The sequence below is a fragment of the Neovison vison genome, chromosome 4, assembly GCF_020171115.1.
Source record: "Neovison vison isolate M4711 chromosome 4, ASM_NN_V1, whole genome shotgun sequence".
NCBI classification, from domain to species: domain Eukaryota; kingdom Metazoa; phylum Chordata; class Mammalia; order Carnivora; family Mustelidae; genus Neogale; species Neogale vison.
Window position 1 is genome coordinate 213771654 of NC_058094.1, and position 19931 is coordinate 213791584.

The 19931-nt window shown below is 35.4% G+C and overlaps 1 protein-coding gene across 6 annotated transcripts in view; it reads right to left on the reverse strand.

Annotated features, from left to right (window-relative positions):
* Window positions 1–19931, reverse strand: part of CNOT4 (CCR4-NOT transcription complex subunit 4) — a 140322-nt gene that overhangs the window by 22308 nt on the left and 98083 nt on the right. For 4 of the 6 annotated variants that reach the window (XM_044246635.1, XM_044246633.1, XM_044246634.1 and 1 more), the window contains exons 8-10: window positions 15187–15244; window positions 11584–11833; window positions 9592–10089 (exon numbers count right to left, since the gene is read on the reverse strand). In XM_044246635.1, the coding sequence (XP_044102570.1) occupies window positions 9592–10089; window positions 11584–11833; window positions 15187–15244 (806 nt within the window). Of the gene's footprint in view, window positions 1–4351; window positions 4585–9591; window positions 10090–11583; window positions 11834–15186; window positions 15245–19931 lie in introns of those variants that run through there. The other 2 variants (XM_044246637.1, XM_044246636.1) reach the window with 1 other exon arrangement.

The window sequence follows — 19931 nt, forward strand, 5'->3', positions numbered from 1 at the left end:
CACCAGACACCTAGGCTTTTTTCTAGATCTCGTGTTTTCTGGCTTCTAATTCATCATTTCTTCTCTGTTCCTACTATTACTGTTCTAATCCAGGCCATCTTATTTGCACTACCCAGCAATATACATAATGGAAACTTGTAAGTTTCTTTCGAAATGGTCCCAGTTTCAAGCAAACACATCATCAAACTAATCTTTTTAAAATGCTACAATCAAGTTACATCTTCAGCAAAGAACCTAGAGTTCTCTATCACTGACCACATCCATATCAAGATTAAACTATCCTTCCCAGTTTTCAAGGCTTTTGCATACTTATTCTACTTTTCTGTATGACATGTATACCTCAAATGAGTCCATCTCCTTACTGTCCTTCTCTCCTAATCACTAGAGACCACTCCAATCTCTGTCTCTGGTTCTTTGTTCCGTCTGTTCTCTTTATTCTATTTTCCCCTTAAATCAGCCATCCTTCCACATCGAAAAGCCCCATATTTTATGAAGCCTTTCCCTGCCCACCTTACATTAACTTCTTTAATTCCTATTTTTACTTTTGTATCACCATAGCGTTTGATTAGTTCGCTAGACATTTCATGTGTAAATACCTGCGTATATTACTGCCATTTACTCAACATAAGGAGACAAGCAGTAGGTACTCACTCAGATAAAAAAAAATGCTGAGAGGAGAAAGATACAGCACTAAGGGTAGAAGGACTATCTTGACACTGGATAACTGACTTTGGTCTATATTTTATAGAAAAAGACGTATCATTGTTTTGGGTTATCACCTCTTTATAAGATAACCTTTTTTTTTTTTTAATTTTTGAAGGATTTTATTTATTTGAGAGAGAGAAAGAGAGTGAGCACAAGTGACAGGAGGGACAGAAACAAGTAAGATAACCTTTTAAAAACATTATTGTGTTTCCAACTGTATGATATCCATCCCTAAGCCAATTACACAAATTTGGGACTACCTCAAAGATCAAATAAACAGAAAAATCTAAAAACCTTGTAACTCAAAAAGATAAAACATCCTCTAGCTTTTAATGTATGCATAAATAACACAATGGTTATCATTTTGTAAGACTTCTATGCACCTGCAATTCATTCCTCCTTTTTCTTGGCTTTCTAAGCCAACGTCTCTGTGGGAGTAGCTACCTTATAGACCTGTGTCACAGCAGAAAAGAGCTCTGGCAATCTTGAAGGTGCTTGGAACGCCATACGAATAGGAAAAATATCGATAAAAAATGTGCACAGACACAATGCATTCAAGTATTTTCTTTAAAAGAACATATATAGAGAAAATTCTATTTAACACCTAGAACACTAAGAGTTAGAGACATGAGCATAAACACATGACTAAGATACTCAAGTCAAAATTGTGAATATATGTCTTCCCTATTAAGATTTTTATCACTCCCTCCAAATTATCACATATTTTAATTTTCAGGTATCAATATTTAATACCCTATGTTGCCACCGTCAGAGCAATGAGTAATGAGTCTAGACCACTGCAACGGTTTTTGTTAAAATATATTAAGAGCTGACCCTACAGAAACAACCTGAAATAAAACTGTCACTAGACTGTTATCCTTAATGACAGGATCTACGCTTTACTTAGCCCTCAAGATCTAACTAAAGGTCACCATACAGAATAGGCTCTCAAATATGTGACTAATAGTTTGTTGTAATAAGGGCAGTATACAAAAGCACCACCTGGAAAAACATGCGACAGTAGAATGAAAAGGAAAATATCATTAATCAGAAAATATTTTCTAATGGAATCTTTAAGAAAATAAAAAAGAGGCACTTTACATTCATCATGACTTAAATCATTCACTCCAGTTCTCTATTTCCTACAGTGGCACTAAAGTCATTTCAGGGTAGCAGTAAATTCTCTAGTAAATTTCAGGGTAGTAGTAAATTCTCTTCCTGGGGTGGGGGGATGGGGTGGGGTACCACCAAGCCCTTTATAAATCTAATAGCTATGGATTTTCTCCACAGAAAAATATGGACAGCTGTACACATACGTACAAAACTTTGCTAGTCCATCCAAAGGGTTCTGAATTCTGTTGTTTACAGTTCCTGATTTAAGAAACAGACTAGTTACTTTTTTAAAAAGTTGGGATGTAAAAGCATAAAAAGTTTCCCTTGTGCATGAGACATTCATTTAACAAAAATTAATCTGAAGTTTTTTAGAATTTTTCATTCTTCACCATCATTTAGCTTCATCAACTTACTTGCTATATGAAGTGGTACTTTCTTTTACATGTTGTGTAATTTCTTCTGTGCTTTAATATAATTAATTACCACCATGATTTCAAGATTTAACTTTTTAAAAAAACTATACTATCGAAATATTAGGTAAGCAAAATGGTGAGACTTATTATTCTAGGCTTACAAGGGCTCAAAATTACAAAGTTAAAGGATAATCTTTAGCTTTTCAATGTGAAAATAATTAAACTGAAACCTAAGTGCCCAAGACGCATTTTCCTGATGTTTGGTGTGTGTCAAAAGTGTGAAGAATAAAGAAGCAGGCAGGGAGAGAGTTTTGGGTTCTAGCAAGTATAGATAAAATACCTGACAATTTTTTGGCCTTGGCAAGGAAGGAAAAAGGAAAGAGAAAGCGACCACAGGAAAGAAGCCTTGTTTAACAGGCGGATCGCTCTCTCAACACAAAGTAAAGAAACCATCTGTCTTGGTAAGAAGATCCAGGTGATGAAAGGCTTGCACTGATAGCTAGAGAAAGCTATGTACTAGTAAGCTTCACTACAGGGAGCCCAAAGCCTAGGAACCCTAGCACCACAGAAGACATTAAGTGGATGTCTTGGCTTCTTACAGCAAAAATGAAACTGTAATTAACCCATGATCAAAGGCTTCTGTCTAATAAGTCGACAGTGTTTTACTTGTATTTTCTAAATTTCTTGTAATGCTGCCCTAAAGTCAGTTTGGAATAGAAATTAGAGATTGTCACTTATGCAGAATCTTACAAAAATATTTAAATGGCTAGATGATTAGTTGTTCCTATACCTGTTAACCAAATCAAAGGACATCAAAGAACAGATTTTTAGTTTACCCACTATACCTGAGCACAAAGCTATTCCATTTGCTGTATTATACCTAACAGAAAATAACCAGACTTCATATAGAGAGGTAATCTTGAAAAATGCCAACATGATATTGTCCCATCTCTTAATGTGTTTTTTAAATTTAAAATCCTTAGGATTCCTTTTTTGGTATTCACATTACTCTTTTAATATTTTTAACAAATAAAGGCATATCTTTTATCATAATTGTTTTTTGAAAACGTCAAGAAGAGATCTGACTTTCCCCATTCTTCCCAGATATTTAACCAGGCAGAATATGGTCATGTTTTCTGAATCAGCTTGTGTCCACTGCTCAGAACTCAATTCAGTTTATCAGCTTTAAAACTATTTTTGAAAAAACTGTATATTATCCAAAAACATCACTGCATATCATGCCCTAATAAAGTACTTCACTATCCTCTGTGATCAAAATTACCTACAACAACTTACATGGCCTAATTTTAGAGGATCCCCAATCTCTTCTCCTCCACCTTAGTCTCATTCTGGCCAGGTACTTGTAATATAGCTTTATTATCACATTTCAATTTTTAAACAATGATGTTTCCAAACAGGTATCTCACAGAACTACCGTTTGTTCCATAAAAATGTTACACTACTATGGTTGCTTCTCACATACAATGTTTACCCCATATTCAAGTTTCTGATAAATCAACTGTAAGTTGAAATTCTGTTTCTGAGGCATTTCCTGGTATACTAGGCAGTGCATTAGAAAAGAGATATTGCATTTAGTCTATAATAATTAACCTTCTAAATATAATTAACAACCATTCAAAAAGAAAGTGCAAATGTGCAAATGAGAGACAACAAAAACAGTTTCTAAACATGTAATGCATTAATATAGGCTATAAATCCATACAACTAAAAATAATTGCTGACAACATCCTTCTGAGCATTAAACAACACCACCAATTTTGTTTTATATGTTTTCTTTCTTCTCAAGTATTCAAAGAAATGCAATAGACATTATCTTAATTTTCAATTTTTTCATGAGTATATTAGGATATTACCATTTTTTTTCACAAATCAGAAAACAAGGAACTACCATTATCTTTGCATAATTTCAGTAATAGAGCCAAAATAAGAACAATTCTAGCTAATCTCATCTGGGATCTTAATTAGTACTACAAGTTTATTTGTGTGAGTTAAAAATAGTATCACTCATGAGAAACAATGCCAAAATTATTATGCTAATAAATCGTGTTAAAGGCCTAATGAAGAAATACTTTAGCAACTATGAGGTAACACACTAGTTGTAGGCATGAGGAACGTTTATATTGGCTCTTTTGGGTGTATACATTAAATGCGAAATCAGAAAGGAATCATGCAAAAATCCGGTTGCCCATGCAAGCACCCCAGAGTCTAATCCTCTCCTCTCAGTTCTGTTGTCAGGCCACAGTAGTGTGGAGACTTGTAGGCTGCTGTCCTTGTTGTAATGAATGGGAAGAGGCTGACAGTGGCATGGTCGAAACCTTCACCTCTTCTTCCCCTGTGGAAAAGTCAGTCATGGTCTAGTTATGGGTGACTAGATTTGTTAACAGTCCCTTTAAAAATGATTTCAATATTTGGAATACTGATACATATATAAAATACATGCTTAATGGCTGGAATCTGGGTGTGAAACAAGACATGAATTTTAAAATATAAACTTATCAAGTACCTAGAAAGTAGTTACATTATAAACACACCCTTCAATTTAGTACTATGGCAGATATAAGAACAAATATAATAGATTTAGGATTATAAATAGACAAAAAGAAAAAAAAGAGAGAGACCAGGAAAGCCATTCTTTTCCAAGCCAATTGGACCCCTTTCAAATTCAGATACTCCTCTAACAGTTAATAGTTATTTTGTGAAAAAAATTAAAAATAAGTTCACAGATGTGAAAATATGATTTTTAAAAGGAAAAATGACAAATTCATGTTGTAAAGGCAGAAATTATGTCCATAAAAAATAAAAAAAAAAGATATAAATATTAATTCAGCAAATTACCACACAGCATCTGATAATTCACTGTGTACTCTGAAGGAATTAGAAAAGAATAAATGCTAATGGTACAACGATCCAATTGACTGAAAGCGAGATGACTACTTCTAGGTCAGAGAAATACACGAAATGAGATCAGTTCTCCTAATTATAATTGATAATTACTGGACTGCAAGTGACTTGTTTCACATATGACTCAAAATCCAATCAAGTCATTGTTAAAATAGCTAATTCGGTAATAAAATTTAAAGAAAAATGTCCTCTTACAAGTAAAATTTGAATGAACAAAAACATGAAAAAATCCAATCCTAAACAGTTTGAAGTATTTCTCTAAGAATAACTTAAACCAACAATGCTTAATAGACTGAGACTTAATATTATTTGTTTTCCAAATAATTTTTAGCATCATAGCATAAAAAACATCTTGGCAGAGAGTTCTTTGAAAAACAAATCTGCAAAATTACATTTGGAAATATTTAACTGACAGATTTAACTGACACAATGAAGGAAGACTCTCAGCCTTTAGAACAGGTTATTTCCTAATTTTTCAGTAAATTGGCCAAAATCCTATAAACTCCAAGTACATAGCAAGAAAGTTGTGTAGAGGAAATTCTAGACTACAGTTCTTGGTGAGAACATGGTACTGATAAGGACTACGCAAGAGATTAATTTTTATCAAGTCAATAAACTTCATTCTACTTTGTAAGTTATAGGCCATATCCCTGAGCTGGGCCAACTGTCTCATGAATAGATACTGTTGATGAAAAGGGAGCTGAAAGTGTGTGAGAGCAACAATCAATTACTATGGGAAGAAAGCCAAGTTAAAGTACATGCCAGTGATCTTCATTTGTGAAGGTGAACAACATCGTACTGGAAAAACACTTCAGTTTGAATGTGGGATCTGGGTAGTTGTCCTAATTCTACTACTAATTGAATGTTTGACCTTTAACAAATTATTTAACCTTTCTGGAACATAGCTTTGCTTTTTCTAAAAGAACTAGTTGAACAAGATAAGTCACTTTTTTAGGAAAAGTTACTTCTTAAACAAAAGCACATGGTTCCAATAACAAAAAAGATCTGAATGGACCTACTATAATTGTCCACTAATCAAAGTTTTCCCCCAAGAATATTTATTTCAAAAATCCTTCCAGGCTTAGCAAACTGGATGAGCAGCCAAGAAAATGCTGCTAAAAAGATTTTACCTAATTAAGAAAATAACTAATTTTAAACAAACAAAAAAAGTTTTCATGTAGGCGTAAGAAATGGAAGCCGCATTTCTGTCAAGCCTCTGGCAACTGTCCTTCTCATGATAGGTTTCAGACATACCAGTTTTTAATAATTTAACTGAAACAAACCAAAACTAAAAATTTAAATACAAATATATAATAAATACAGACATGGTATCTGTAGGATATACAGGTGACTGACACCTGAGTATTTGCTCCTAAAGGCCAGGGACCCTACCGTGTTTTGCTCTACATAGCTAAAGAATAAATAAATACACATGCCTTTTCCAGTGTTGAATACTGTCTAAGCATATCTTATAGTGGCAGGTATCATAGAAATAGAAGGTACTCTCCATTTTGAAGCACTTCACCAACAGCTACCCTGGTTAAGATACCATGATATTCATTGCAGGATACAAAGTTGAACCTATTTGAAGGGTTCAACTCAAGTACAACTGATTTACAACTAGGGGTGGGGGAGGCAGATATTGCTTAGGTATTAAATTGCTTCAAAATCAGACACAGTTAAAATGAACATCGTTTTCTATAATTTTACTTTCTGTCATTTCTAATTGTTACTGAAAATCCTAAATGATCCAGCTACAAATACGTAACTATTCTGTTTTGAGGTTTAGCACATTCATCTTCCTGAAATATTTGCCAAATATTTATAGGACATGAGAGTATTCTGTGTAACTCTTAGTAAAAATTTTAAATATTTTGTTGCATTAAACTACAATTTCTCTTGTCATCAGAGACTTTAAAATAATCTAATAATAAAGCTTAATCATAAGTCACCATATAAATACCAAACAAGTATGCAGAGTCAAAAACTGAAAATCTGAAATAACAAACTCTCCCAACCTCCCACAAAATATGACAATGATTCAGAACCTACAAGTTGGTGACTTCATTCTTAGAATTTCTGGGAAAAAAAAGTATTTTATGCTCTACAGTTGAGTATAGGTTAAAAGGAAAACCCACAAAGGTAAGACCGTAATTTAATGCCACATTTTTTTCATAAAGTATCTAGTTTAGATGAAGATTTCAAATGACTAACATCTGGACGACTACACTCACAAATCAGTAATTATTTTCATTACTGCTGTGGCATTCTCACAATATATATACTGATTTGAAATATTTGGGTTAAAATTATTCTTTCTGTGCTAATGGAAAATATGGTAATTGTGAAATCAGAAGAACAGGTAACTTACTGAAGATAGTCATGTAATAAGTCAAATAAAAGTATACAATGAAGACAACTAAGAACTGAAGTCCCACAAAGGCACCCCTCTTCCTATAATATCAAGTCCACACTGTGTTGCCTCACTGTCAGAGCTCCCCATGTTCTCGTCCATCCTATTTATACAATACATGAAGCACTTCCCATTACTGAAGGCAGTTCCATTGCTTCTTAATGAAATGACATACTAATTCCTGCCTCCACCCCTAACTCAGGAGTTCCCATTAGTATAAAGGTCTTTTTTTCCCCACTAACCCAAATCCAAGATACCATAGTACAGATCAATTCCTACTTCTTCAGTGAAGCCTCCCCAATAATTATAGGCTCGACTGAGACCTCTCAGATTCCAGTTATCATACAGTTACCACTCTCATACATAATATTAAATTTATTTCTTCAACTACACTGCAAAATACCTGGAAATAGTACCCATATCTTATAGTTCTTTTATATTACCCACATGGCCTAGTTCATTGCTGGGCAAACAGGAACCCAAATATTGTAGTGGTTTATTATTTTATTTTTAAATGTTTAGGATATTTAGGGGAACTTAACTTTAACTCTTAATGTTATAATGAGTTATGAGATGCACTACCAGTCATTAAAATGCCACGTTTCTAAAAGATTAAAGCAAAACAAAACTAAATTACACTCTAATATACTGTCTTGAATGGAAGAAAAAGCAGTATCAGGAACTGAGTACTTAAGTGTTTCACAAGTGAATATCACATAGAATGAGAAGACTGAAAAGTGTCACTCTAAATTACCTATCAACTACCATAATCAAATGAACAAATATCATGACTCCCACTAATATACAAACAGCTACATCGGTGTAACATGCTTATGTAAATTAACTTCACTGTATCACCTGTTAAATTCACTATATCAAAAGCCACAAACCATATTCTCTTAACCCATCTATTTGTCTTGAAAATGAAATGTGGTTGGTCACAAAGAGAACAGAGCCAAAGAACTCTGATGGATCTCTTCGAATTCACCTATCAACCTTACTAAAACAAGAGAACAAACGACTTGCTGGTAACATGATTACAGTTAAGACTGTGCCATGCCATATCTTAAAGGCCATGACAAGGGATAACAATAAATTTTATTTATCTTAATTATGTTAACAGAGTAGGGACTATTCCATCCTACTTCAGAAATCAGGAGAGAGACAAATTCTCCCTTTTACCAGTCATCTCTAAAACCCAAATTAAGTATATTTTTAAAAAGGCTATTAATAAGAAGAATTCCTGTAGATAAAGAAGTCACTCGATCTAATAAATGTCATATGGGACCTTAAAACCCCAAAGTTCTGAAACCTTCAAGGGTAGCAGCACAAAACCAGAAGTAGTCTGGCATCACTTACAAGGAACCTAATGTTTTCCCCAGAAATAAAAACATGACAGACCAAAAGGGAAAGTAGCTCTCCTTGAACAAATGCTTTTTCACAGAAAGTACACACGTATGTCTGTGAAACATTAATAATCAGAGTTCTCAAATATTAAGTATTTTATTAACATATAGCACAGTTTGTGTGTGTGTGTGTGTGTGCGTGTGTGCGCATGTGTATCAGTCAAAATAAGTAACTGCCAAAAGTAGAGAGTGGCTTTATCCCTCATGCTCTCACTAATTACCATTTCAAAAAAATTTTTTGAATCAATTTACTTTCAGAATGTATAACTGGAATTTGTACCATGGTGTTGGACTTCCCAGCACCATAATTTCAGAGCACATTTTTTTTCTTTTTCTTTGTGCATTTATATTCCGTATGAAAGTTTGGTAACTACCCTGTTAAATAAAATGCTTCCAAGTTGTAAGTAGGTATAATACTCCACCATCCTTATAAAGCTCAATATTACAAGGCATCCATCCAATTAAAATTTTTTTAGATTATGATAAGGACTTTTTTTCCCCATAGAAATTTCCAAGAATTATGAGTACTCTCTGTTATTCAAAAATTCCCTCCCTACCCACCCAACAACCTGAAGGCATGAGTTATTCACAAATTCTCAAAGGCTATAAACGAACCTACCTGCTATAGGGATCCCTCCCAGACCTGTGTTGTGCTGTGGCGGGAGATTCAAGTCCAAGAAATTACTATTTGAGGTGGGGTTTGCTGTGTGGTTCAAGTGCATGATGCTATTGCGTGGAAAGGCCATCCAAGGATAGCGGGTTGCCTGGCCTGGAAAACTGAATGAATTATAAACTGCTCGGTGCTGCTGAAATTGAGGGAACCTCTGTGGCAAGACTGAAAAGGTACTATTGAGAGAGTTGGCATTTGTCGGTGCAGCAGGATGCAGGAATCCAGAGCCCGGACCTTTGGCGGTTGTAGTGTGTGAAGAGGAGTTCTGAAGAGATGTGGGCGAAAGGGAAGGCTGGTCTTGGACTGACAGTTCCTTTTCAATCAGGTCTGCTAAGGCTTTTCGAGTGACATCAAAGGGATCAAAACCCAAGTCATCCTCTGGTTGTTTAGAAGAACCAAAGCCAAATGCTGCTTGCCAGTCTGTAGAGGATGATACTGGGATTGTTTCTGTTGGGAAGACAATTAGTGATAAATTTAAAATACACAGCTCATTTGTACACCTAACTGGTGTCCATACCAGTGAAAGTTACACACATCGTATTACAAGATAAAGGCAAATATATCCAAAATCTGTATGATTTCTTAGCATATTAAATTATAATATTATAAAGAACCTAGATGTCCATCAACAGATGAATGGATAAAGAAGATATGGTGTATATATATATATGTATATATACACAATGGATAAAGCAGCTGTGGTATATATCTATAATGGAATATTATTCAGTCATCAAAAAGAATGGAATCTTGCCATTTGCAACAACGTGGATGGAACTAGAGCATATTACGCTGAATGAAATAAGTCAATCAGAGAAAGACAATTATCATATGATCTCCCTGATATGAGGAATTTGAGAGGCAGAGTGGGGGCTTTGGGGGGTAGGGAAGGAAAAAATGAAACAAGATGGGATCGGGAGGGAGACAAACCATAAGAGACTCTTAATTTCATAAAATAAACTGAGGGTTGCCGGGGGGAGGGGTTAAGGAGAGGGTGGTTGGGTTACGGACACTGGGGAGGGTATGTGCTATGGCGAGTGCTGTGAAGTATGTAAGCCTGATGATTCACAGACCTGTACCCCTGGGGCAAATATACTCTATGTTAATAAAAAAAAATTTTTTTTAAAGATTATAATATTATAAAAGGTCTCATATACTTCTAGCAATGATTTCATTTTAAGTTACCAAGTTCAAAAAACTGAATGATACAGACTGATTTTGGTAATCAAAAAAAACAAAGTACTTGAAACCCAAACTATACCTTAAGCTATTCATAAACAAAACCTGGAAAAAGTTCAGTGAAATAAGGTAATAAATATGATGTGACAGATTTCAATTAATAAAGTTTATTTTTAAAAATGCATTTATCAAAGACAAAGTCTAAGTAATTTTGAATATATGCTTTATATAATGCTAGGGAAAAAAATGTTAACAATGAAAAAAACCTACTTAAAACTTTACGTATTTTTTTAAATTGTCTGCTCCACTGATAATAGGTGCTATATTTTCAATGTTAATTTTATGCCATCCTTCATAGTAATTAGAAAATTTACAATGAATAAAAATAAAAACGGCTCAAAAATGCCAAAATATAATTTTCAGTATTAACAAACCTCTTCATCAGCTGGAGAAAAAAACAAAACTTAAATTTAACTATCTAAACACAAATACAATAAAAAATGTAAGCCCTTAAAAATTCTTAGAGGAATAACCATTTTATTATCAGAGAAATGATCTATCCCTTGATTTCTAGAGAAATCTGTTAACACGGTAAGTTCTAGGTCATTTAACTACTTATCCAACCACCTTACTCCATGCAGTTTAAATGTTTACAACTTATGACAAATGGAGTGGGGGTGCTTAAAGTGGTAAAAGCACATCAAGCAAGGTCTCATTTCAGCCTGAGTAAAAATATTAACATGCAGCAGTACTGCTGTATACCTGATGTGAAGAGACTCTGTGGCTCTGGTGCTGTAGGCCAGTCACTGGATGTCTGTGGGGAGCTGGGGAAAGGAGGAAGCCCACTTGGGATTGGGTTGGGATGGCGAAAGTTATCTGAGAATAACGACTGTGACTCAGTTACTGCCCCTTCAAAAGGAGACCGTGCACTGTGATTGGATGAACTGATGGGGATGACTGGATTGGATTTTGATAAACCAGGTGGTGGTGAAGGCGTATCACTGTTAGATATCTAAATAGGAAAAGAAAAGAATAATCAATAGAAGTTTACACACTTTAATAAGCTGCCATTAAAAAAGCTTGGAACAAACGGCATTAGAACAGTGGTCTTCAAACTGGGGTGCTTAAAGACTTTTTTATGAGAACATGAACTTGCAAAAAATCCATCAATTACATATGTACTCTTTTCTAAAATTGACTCCTCCTTGAGAAGACTAAGTCAGTCTCCTCTCCTTTCAGAATCTATCTTCTCACTTTACAAAGAAAAGACTATTACTGCTCACTCTTTGGGATCTAACTATAGTAATCTGACCTTTCTGAGAGCATCAAATATATTATTAGGAAAACTCAGGTTAGGTGATGAAAGTGACTAATGACTAGATTGTTTTGCAAACTAAATGATTCCCAATACTTAAGTTTGTTTTTTTCTTAAGATTTTGTTTATTTATCTGACAGAGAGAGAGAGTACAAGCACGAGGAGCAGCAGGCAGAAGAAGCAGGCTCCCAACAAGAAGGGAGCCCAGGACTCTGAGATCATAACTTGAGCTGAAGGCAGACACTCAACCAACTAAGCCACCCAGGTGCCTAATACTTAAGTTTTAAACAAAATGGAAAGAAGATCTTATCATGTTATTTCTAAACACATCATTAAAAATAATTTTTGTGGGGCGCCTGCGTGGCTCAGTCATTAAGCATCTGCCTTCAGCTCAGGTCATGATCCCAGAGGGTCCTAGGATTGAGCCCCACGTCGGGCTGCTTGCTCAGCGGGAAACCTGCTTCTCCCTTTCTCACTCCCCCTGCTCGTGTTCCCTCTCTTGCTGTCTTTCTCTCTCTGACAAATAAATAAACAGAATCTTAAAATAAATAAATAAATAATTTTTGTGATGATTCTTCATATGATTCTTAGGTATTTAATTCAGAAGTTCAAAAATATGATAATATTCTTTCTTCCATCCACTTACATGAACAAGACACTCAGCATTGACATTTACAAGAATGAAAAAATGACTAACATTGTTGAAACTTGTTTCCTTGTACCAACAGGTAATATTCACCCATGGATACATGAAAACCAATTTTATTTATTTATATATTTTTTAAAGATTTTACTTATTGAGAGAGAGAGAATGCACGTGCACATGCAAGGAGGGTGGGGCAGAGAGAGAGGGAGAAGCCGACTTCCCACTGAGCAGGAAGCCAGATGCAGAGCTGGGATCATGACTTAAGCTGAAGGCAGATGCTTAACCAACTGAGCCACCCAGGTGCCACATGAAAAGCAATTGTAACAGAGACCTATCCATCTCATTAAAATTGAATTTCTAATACAATTTTAGTGTTTGTGTTTAATGATTAATTTTATCAAAATTTCTATTTATATAAGTTGCTTTGATCAAATCAAAACTATGAATAAAAATTCAGAAGAAAGTAAGTTGGGGGACGCCTAGGTGGTGCAGTCAGTTAAGTATCCGACTCCGTTTCCGCTCAGATCATGATCTCAGCATCCGGAGACTGAGCCCCCCTAATGGGCTCTGCACTCAGTGGGAAGTCTGCTTAAGTTTTTCTCTCTCTCAAATAAGTAAATACACCTTTTCTGTTTGGTTGGTTTTGTTTTTTTTTTTAGATTTTATTTATTTGACAGAGATCACAAGTAGGCAGAAAGGCAGGCAGAGAGAGGCCGCCAAACAGAGAGCCCGATGCCCACTCGATGCCCGCTCGCCAAACAGAGAGCCCGATGCCCAGGACTCTGAGATCATGACCCGAGTCGAAGGCAGAGGCCCAACCCACTGAGCCACCCAGGCACCCCAGTAAATACATCTTTTTAAAAAAAATTTAAAAAGAAAGAAAATTGGCATTTAAAGCCCTGTGTCAGAAAAAAAATACTGTTTCCACTTAAAAATTCATGTCTATTTTTGAGAGAGGTATACACCTGTCAAGAATAAACTATATTGCTGGGGCGCTTCGGTGGCTCGGTCAGTTAAGTGTCTGCCTTCGGCTCAGGTCATGACTCAGGGTCCTGGGATCGAGCCCTGCATCGGGCTCCGGGCTCAGCATGGAGTCTGCTTCTCCCTCTGCCCCTCCTCCCCACTCATGCCCTCTCTCTCATGAGCATGTTCCTTCTTTTAAATAAATAAATCTTAAAAAAAAACTATACTGTATTAAAATTCTGTAACAGCAGAAGTAGAATGAGTAGAATGAGTTCAAGAAGAACACAGAATGATGTAAAATTTGATTGTTTTAAAAAAAGGAATAAATTCTGGGGCGCCTGGGTGGCTCAGTAGGTTAAGCCTCTGCCTTCAGCTCAGGTCATGATCTCAGGGTCCTGGGATTGAGCCCCACATCAGGCTCTCTGCTCAGCGGGTAGCCTGCTTCCCCCCCCCCCGCCTGCTGCTCTGCCTACTTGTGATCTCTCTCTGTCAAATGAATACATAAAATATTTTCTTTAAAAAAAGTATAAATTCTTAAAATGACAGAGCAACAAAATATTCGATATTTGAATCTCTTAGATACTTATTAAAAAGCAATGTAGTGCTTTTATTTAAAAATACCAATATCTACAATACCCTGAAAATTACATCCTTTACAATGGTTCTTAAGTTAATATGAAAAAATCTTTAATGTTAACCTAAAATATACAAAGGACATACTGATTTTCAAATTCTTTCATGGAACCTATGAGCAAAAATTTTGGAAAAGCAGTGTATTTTATATCTCTAAGTTTCTCACAAACACTTAGGGGAACTGGCCATTCCTTATGGAACAACAGATTAGAACTACATTTTTCTGTACCAATGCAGGAAGGTATATAGGAACTTACACAGTGAAAAACCAGCACCTAGACAAGATGATACAAAGCAGTATACAAAGTTCAGGACCTCACTCAATGTGGATCAGTATCAATGCAGATACAACTTTGAACTATTTGGTTTACTATTTCAAAGCCCATAGTCATTTGGGGGAAAGAAAAAACTGCTGGGGGCAAGGACACTGTGAGAAACAGAAAATTAAAGCTGCCAAGAAGCAAAAAGGGGAGCATATAACAGAAAAACGACTCTTGAAATCAAGAATGAAGAAGGCATGCTAGTCTGAAACCATTTTGGAGTAGGGTCATAAAGACCAATAGTATCAGTAGATTCTTAGGACACTAATATATTGCCACACAGTACAATAAAACATGTGGTCATAAGGATAATTCTGAGTCATCAGGAAAGGAGGACTAATTATAACAGACTTTAAAATACCCACTACCAGTATTTTTAAATTGTTTCCGTATTTAAAGTATTTTCCACCACCCAGAAAATTTACTTGCATAGAATGCCATTTCAGGGAATGGAAGATAAATGAAGCAATACAGAATCAAAATCTTACCTGCTGGGAATTATCACCATTCCCTATACTGAGAGAATCTGAAGGTTTGTCAATGGGGCTGTAAAAAGAAAACACATCAGAGAAAATCAGAGTAAAGTCATTCTCACAAAATAAAAACAAACTTCCCCAAAGCCAGAAAAATAGACATTTTATTATCATAACACTGATGTAAAGATATGATGTAAAGATACTAGCTGAGATGTTGAGGATACAAAGAAATATAAGATCAAACCCCTATCCTTGAGCAATGCACATTCTAGTAAGATTCTCCAAAAACAATGGGTGAAATAATAACTTACAAAGAAAAAAAAGGTACTGCTGAAAATGAGTATTATTGTAGTAGGTCAAAAATTTAATTCATTGTTCAGTTTTGTGCACATAATAAATAAATTCCCCATTAAAATTCTCGAAATACTACTCACCTATTTTTTCCAGGTGTTTAACAGAGGGCATAAAAGTCACTCAAATGTCCTCTACAGGTTCTTAAGAGCAATAAATTTCCTTTATTATTTCAATATCCTACTTAGAACCCTAGAGAGGCATATGTGTATGTACGAATGCACACATACAAAACAGAAACTTTTGTGTAAACTATTCACTCTCAAACAAAGACATAAAACTTGATTTCCATATAGGGAAAATGCAGTACAACAGTAGAGTAACACAGAATTGCTGACTTAGAAACAAAACAAGATCTTTACAAGCACTACAACCGTGACCTAGCAAGGCATTTCCATAACTAACTGTATTTAACCTAGCACATGAATAAAAGTATCAGTACCCAGATACTAATATTACAGAGAATTACAGCAAAACGAAGTAAGATTCCAAATTTCTCTGAATAATTTTATTGGTTGTAAATACATACAAAGTTACCCTGATACCCAGACACCTTACTGGTACCACATTTAATTGCTCTAGAAAAATTTAACAAATCCAATCAGTATACTCAGTCTATCTTCTGCATAAACATAACCTTGACAGGTCTGGAATTCACTGAATGGTACCTTTAGTTAGTATTTTTACAAAATAGCAATAAACCAATTCATTTTATGGTCAAGTGGGTATTACAAATAAATTTAAGATATAGCTTAGAGGCCACTACGTTTGGAGACATTTAGGTCAGTGAGACAGGTGTACACCAACAAGTACCAACCGGTGCTGATTACTGAATGATCTGTTTAAACCATAAATGTCATAGGTCTTTAAAAGAAAGAGAACCCACCATAAGTGGGGCAATTAAGAAACATTTCCTAGGGGAGTTCAAATTTATGTAGGCCCTTAAAAAGATTTACACATTAGCTGAGGGAAGGGGGAAAGGAGGAAAGAACATTAAAGGTAGGAATAGCAAGTATATCATGCATCAAAAAGCCACCGATGGGTTTGGGGGAAAAGTTAAGTAATTAGTTAAGTAATTAGGGACGATTCTGACAACAGTGGGAGATAAAGATAGACAAAGGGTAGACACCAAAGGCCAAGAGAAATTGTTGAGCACAGAAATGATATAAACAAAGCAGTTTTAGAAAAATTAATTTGGTGGTGACATGAAGAATAGACTGGGACATAATACAGATGACATAAAAGGAACTTCTAATATCTTCTTTAAATTTTTACTGTGGTAAAGCAGACTTAACATAAAATTACTGGCTTAACCACTTGTAAGTGCACAGCTCAGCAGCACTAAATACATTCCACCTGTTGTATAACCACCACCACCATCTATCCCCGTATCTCTTTTGGTCTTTCCGTCTTATAAAACTGAAATATATATACCACTAAACTCCCCATTTTCTCCTTCCTCCCAGTCATTATAATTTTGACTCCCCTAAATACCTCACATAAGTGGAATCATAGAGTATTTCTTTTCCTTTCTTTTTAAACATATTTTTTTAAGATTATTTATTTATTTATTTGACAGAGAGAGAGATCACAAGCAGGTGGAGAGGCAGGCAGAGAGAGAGAGAGGAGGAAGCAGGCTCCCTGCTGAGCAGAGAGCCCGATGTGGGACTCGATCCCAGGACCCGGAGATCATGACCTGAGCCGAAGGCAGCGGCTTAACCCACTGAGCAACCCAGGTGCCCTTCCTTTCTTTTTAAAGCTTTATAATATTACTCTGTATTTATACATTTTGCTTATCCATGCATCTGGCAACGGACACTTGGACTGCTTCCGTGTTTAAGCTACTGTGAGCTAAGACATAAATGCACAAATGATCTCTTCAAGGTACTGTTTTCAATTCTTTTTGCTGTATGCCCAGACATGGAATTGATGGATCATTTGGTAATTCTAATTTTTGAGGAACCACCATATTGTTTTCCAGAGTGGCTATACCATTTTTCATGCCCACCCACAGAGCATAAGGGTTCCAATTTTTCCACATCACTTCCAACTCTCATTGTTTTCTGCTTTTTTACTGCTGTTTTCCTCTTTTTAATGTTTCAAGTTTTTATTTATGTTCTAGTTAGTTAACATATAGTGTTAGTTTCAGAATTTAGTGATTATTTTTTCTGCTTTGATAGTAGCCACACAAATGAGTGTAAGGAGCTATCTCACTGTAGTTTTGATTTGCATTTCCCAAACAATTAGTGATATTCAGCATCTTTTCATGTGCTCAATCACCACCTACCTTCTTTGCAGAAATGTTTATTAAAGTCCTTCACTTATTTTTGAATTAGGGTATTTTTGTTATTGTTTTTGAATTTTAGGAGTTCTCTATATATTATATGGAGATAATATATATCTCTCTATATATTAACCCTTTCTCAGATATATGATTTGCAAGTATTTGCTCCCATTCTGTGAGTTGCCTGTTTACTACGGACAGTCTCTTTTGAGTCACAAAATTTTAAAATTTTCATTAAGTCCAATTTGTCTATTTTTTTTTTTTTGTTACCTGTGCCTTTGGTGTCCTAGCCAAGAAATCACTGCCAAATCCAATGTTGTCGGGCTTTAGTCATGTGTTTCCTTTTAATGGTTTTGTTGTGTGAAAGAATTTCAATCTAATACAGAACCGGAGAATATAAGATGGAGAATCTCACATATGTGCCCCCAGGATGGTAAATCTAAGGACTAAGACACTGAGTCCTCCAAAATGTCTGATTTACAGGAAGTGGATAGTGAAATTTTCTTGGGTGGGAGGATGATAAGACGTTGTCCTATATTGACCTTGGGATGTTTCGCCAGAGGTATTAATGGAACGTAGCTCAAATTGGGTTGATCTCGCATAATGGGATGACTTGAGCTTCGTTTGTGTGACTGGGAGGATTTTGTTTGCTCAGGAAATTTTTCAAGGCTAGTTTCCTGGTTTTGATTTTCCTGTTTTTATTCCCTGCCCATAAACACAACCTACCAAAAACCTTCAGTGAATTCCCCTATGGCATGAGACAGTTTGCCTGTTCCAAATTGTAGTTCCTCTGCTATTCCCGAATAAACTTTTCTTCTTGAGCTTGCCTAGGCTTCTAACTTAATTTATAGTCAATAATTATTTTAGGTCTTACATTTAGGTCATTGATCCATTTTGAATTTTTGAATATAGTGTTAGGTAAGGGTCCAACTTCATTCTTCTAAATGTAGATACCCAGTTTTCCCAGCACCATTTGTTGAAAAGCCTTTTCTTTCCCTCGGAGAGGAAACGGTCTTGGTACCCTTGTTAAAAATCATTTGACCCTACATGTGATGGTTTATTTCAGGGTTCTCTTTTCTGTCCTACTGGGCTATATATTTGTCTTCATGCCAATCCCATGTTGTTTATGTTATCGCAGATTTGCAGTTCTGTTTTGAAATTAGGAACTGCGGGCCCTCTAGTTCTATTATTTCAAGATTATTTTGGCTATTTGGGGCCCTTTGAGATTCAATATGAATTTTAGGATGGGTTTTTCAATCTGCAAAAAAAAACCCCACAAACAAACAAAAACCATCACTGGGGCAGCTGGGTAGCACTGTTGGGTAAGCAGCCAACTCTTAGTTTCAGCTCAGATCATGACGTGAAGGTGGTAAGACCAAGCCCTGTGTTAGGCTCTGTGCTCAGTACAGAGTCTGCTTGAGATTCTCTGCCTCTCCCCTTCTGCTTATTCTCTCTCTCTCTTTAAAATAAGCTTTAAGAAAAAATTACTGGAATTTTGATATGGAATGCACTGAATGTGTAGACAGCTTTGGGCAAAAGCACTATTTTAATATTGTCTTCCAATCCATGAATGTAGGATGAGTTTTCACTTAATTATGTATCTTTCAGCAATGGTCTGTATTTTCTTTGTATAAGTCTTTAACTTCCTTGCTTACAAATTCCTACATACTTTATTTTTCTTGACACTATTATGAATAGAATTGTTTTTGTAACTTCAACTACTCATTATTCACATTTAGAATACAAATGATTTCTGTGTTGACTCTGTATTCTGTACTGAATTCATTTATTAGTTCTAACCATTTGTTTTTTTGTGTGAGTGGAATCCCTAGGATATTAATGCCATATTTTCTATAAAAAAAGATAATATTATCCTTTTTCTATTTAGATGTCTTTTCTTTTTCTTGGCTATTTGCTATGGCTTGAACATTCAATAATGTGTTGAACAGAAGTGGTAAAAGTGGGCATTTGCCTTGTTCCTCATGGAAAAGCTTTCAGTCTTTCACCACTGAGTAGGATATTCACTGCTGAGTTCTTCATAAACAGCTTTTATTATGTTGAGGTAGTTTCCTTCCTAGAGTAATTGTTTTTGTCATGAAATGGTGTTAAATTCTGTCAAATG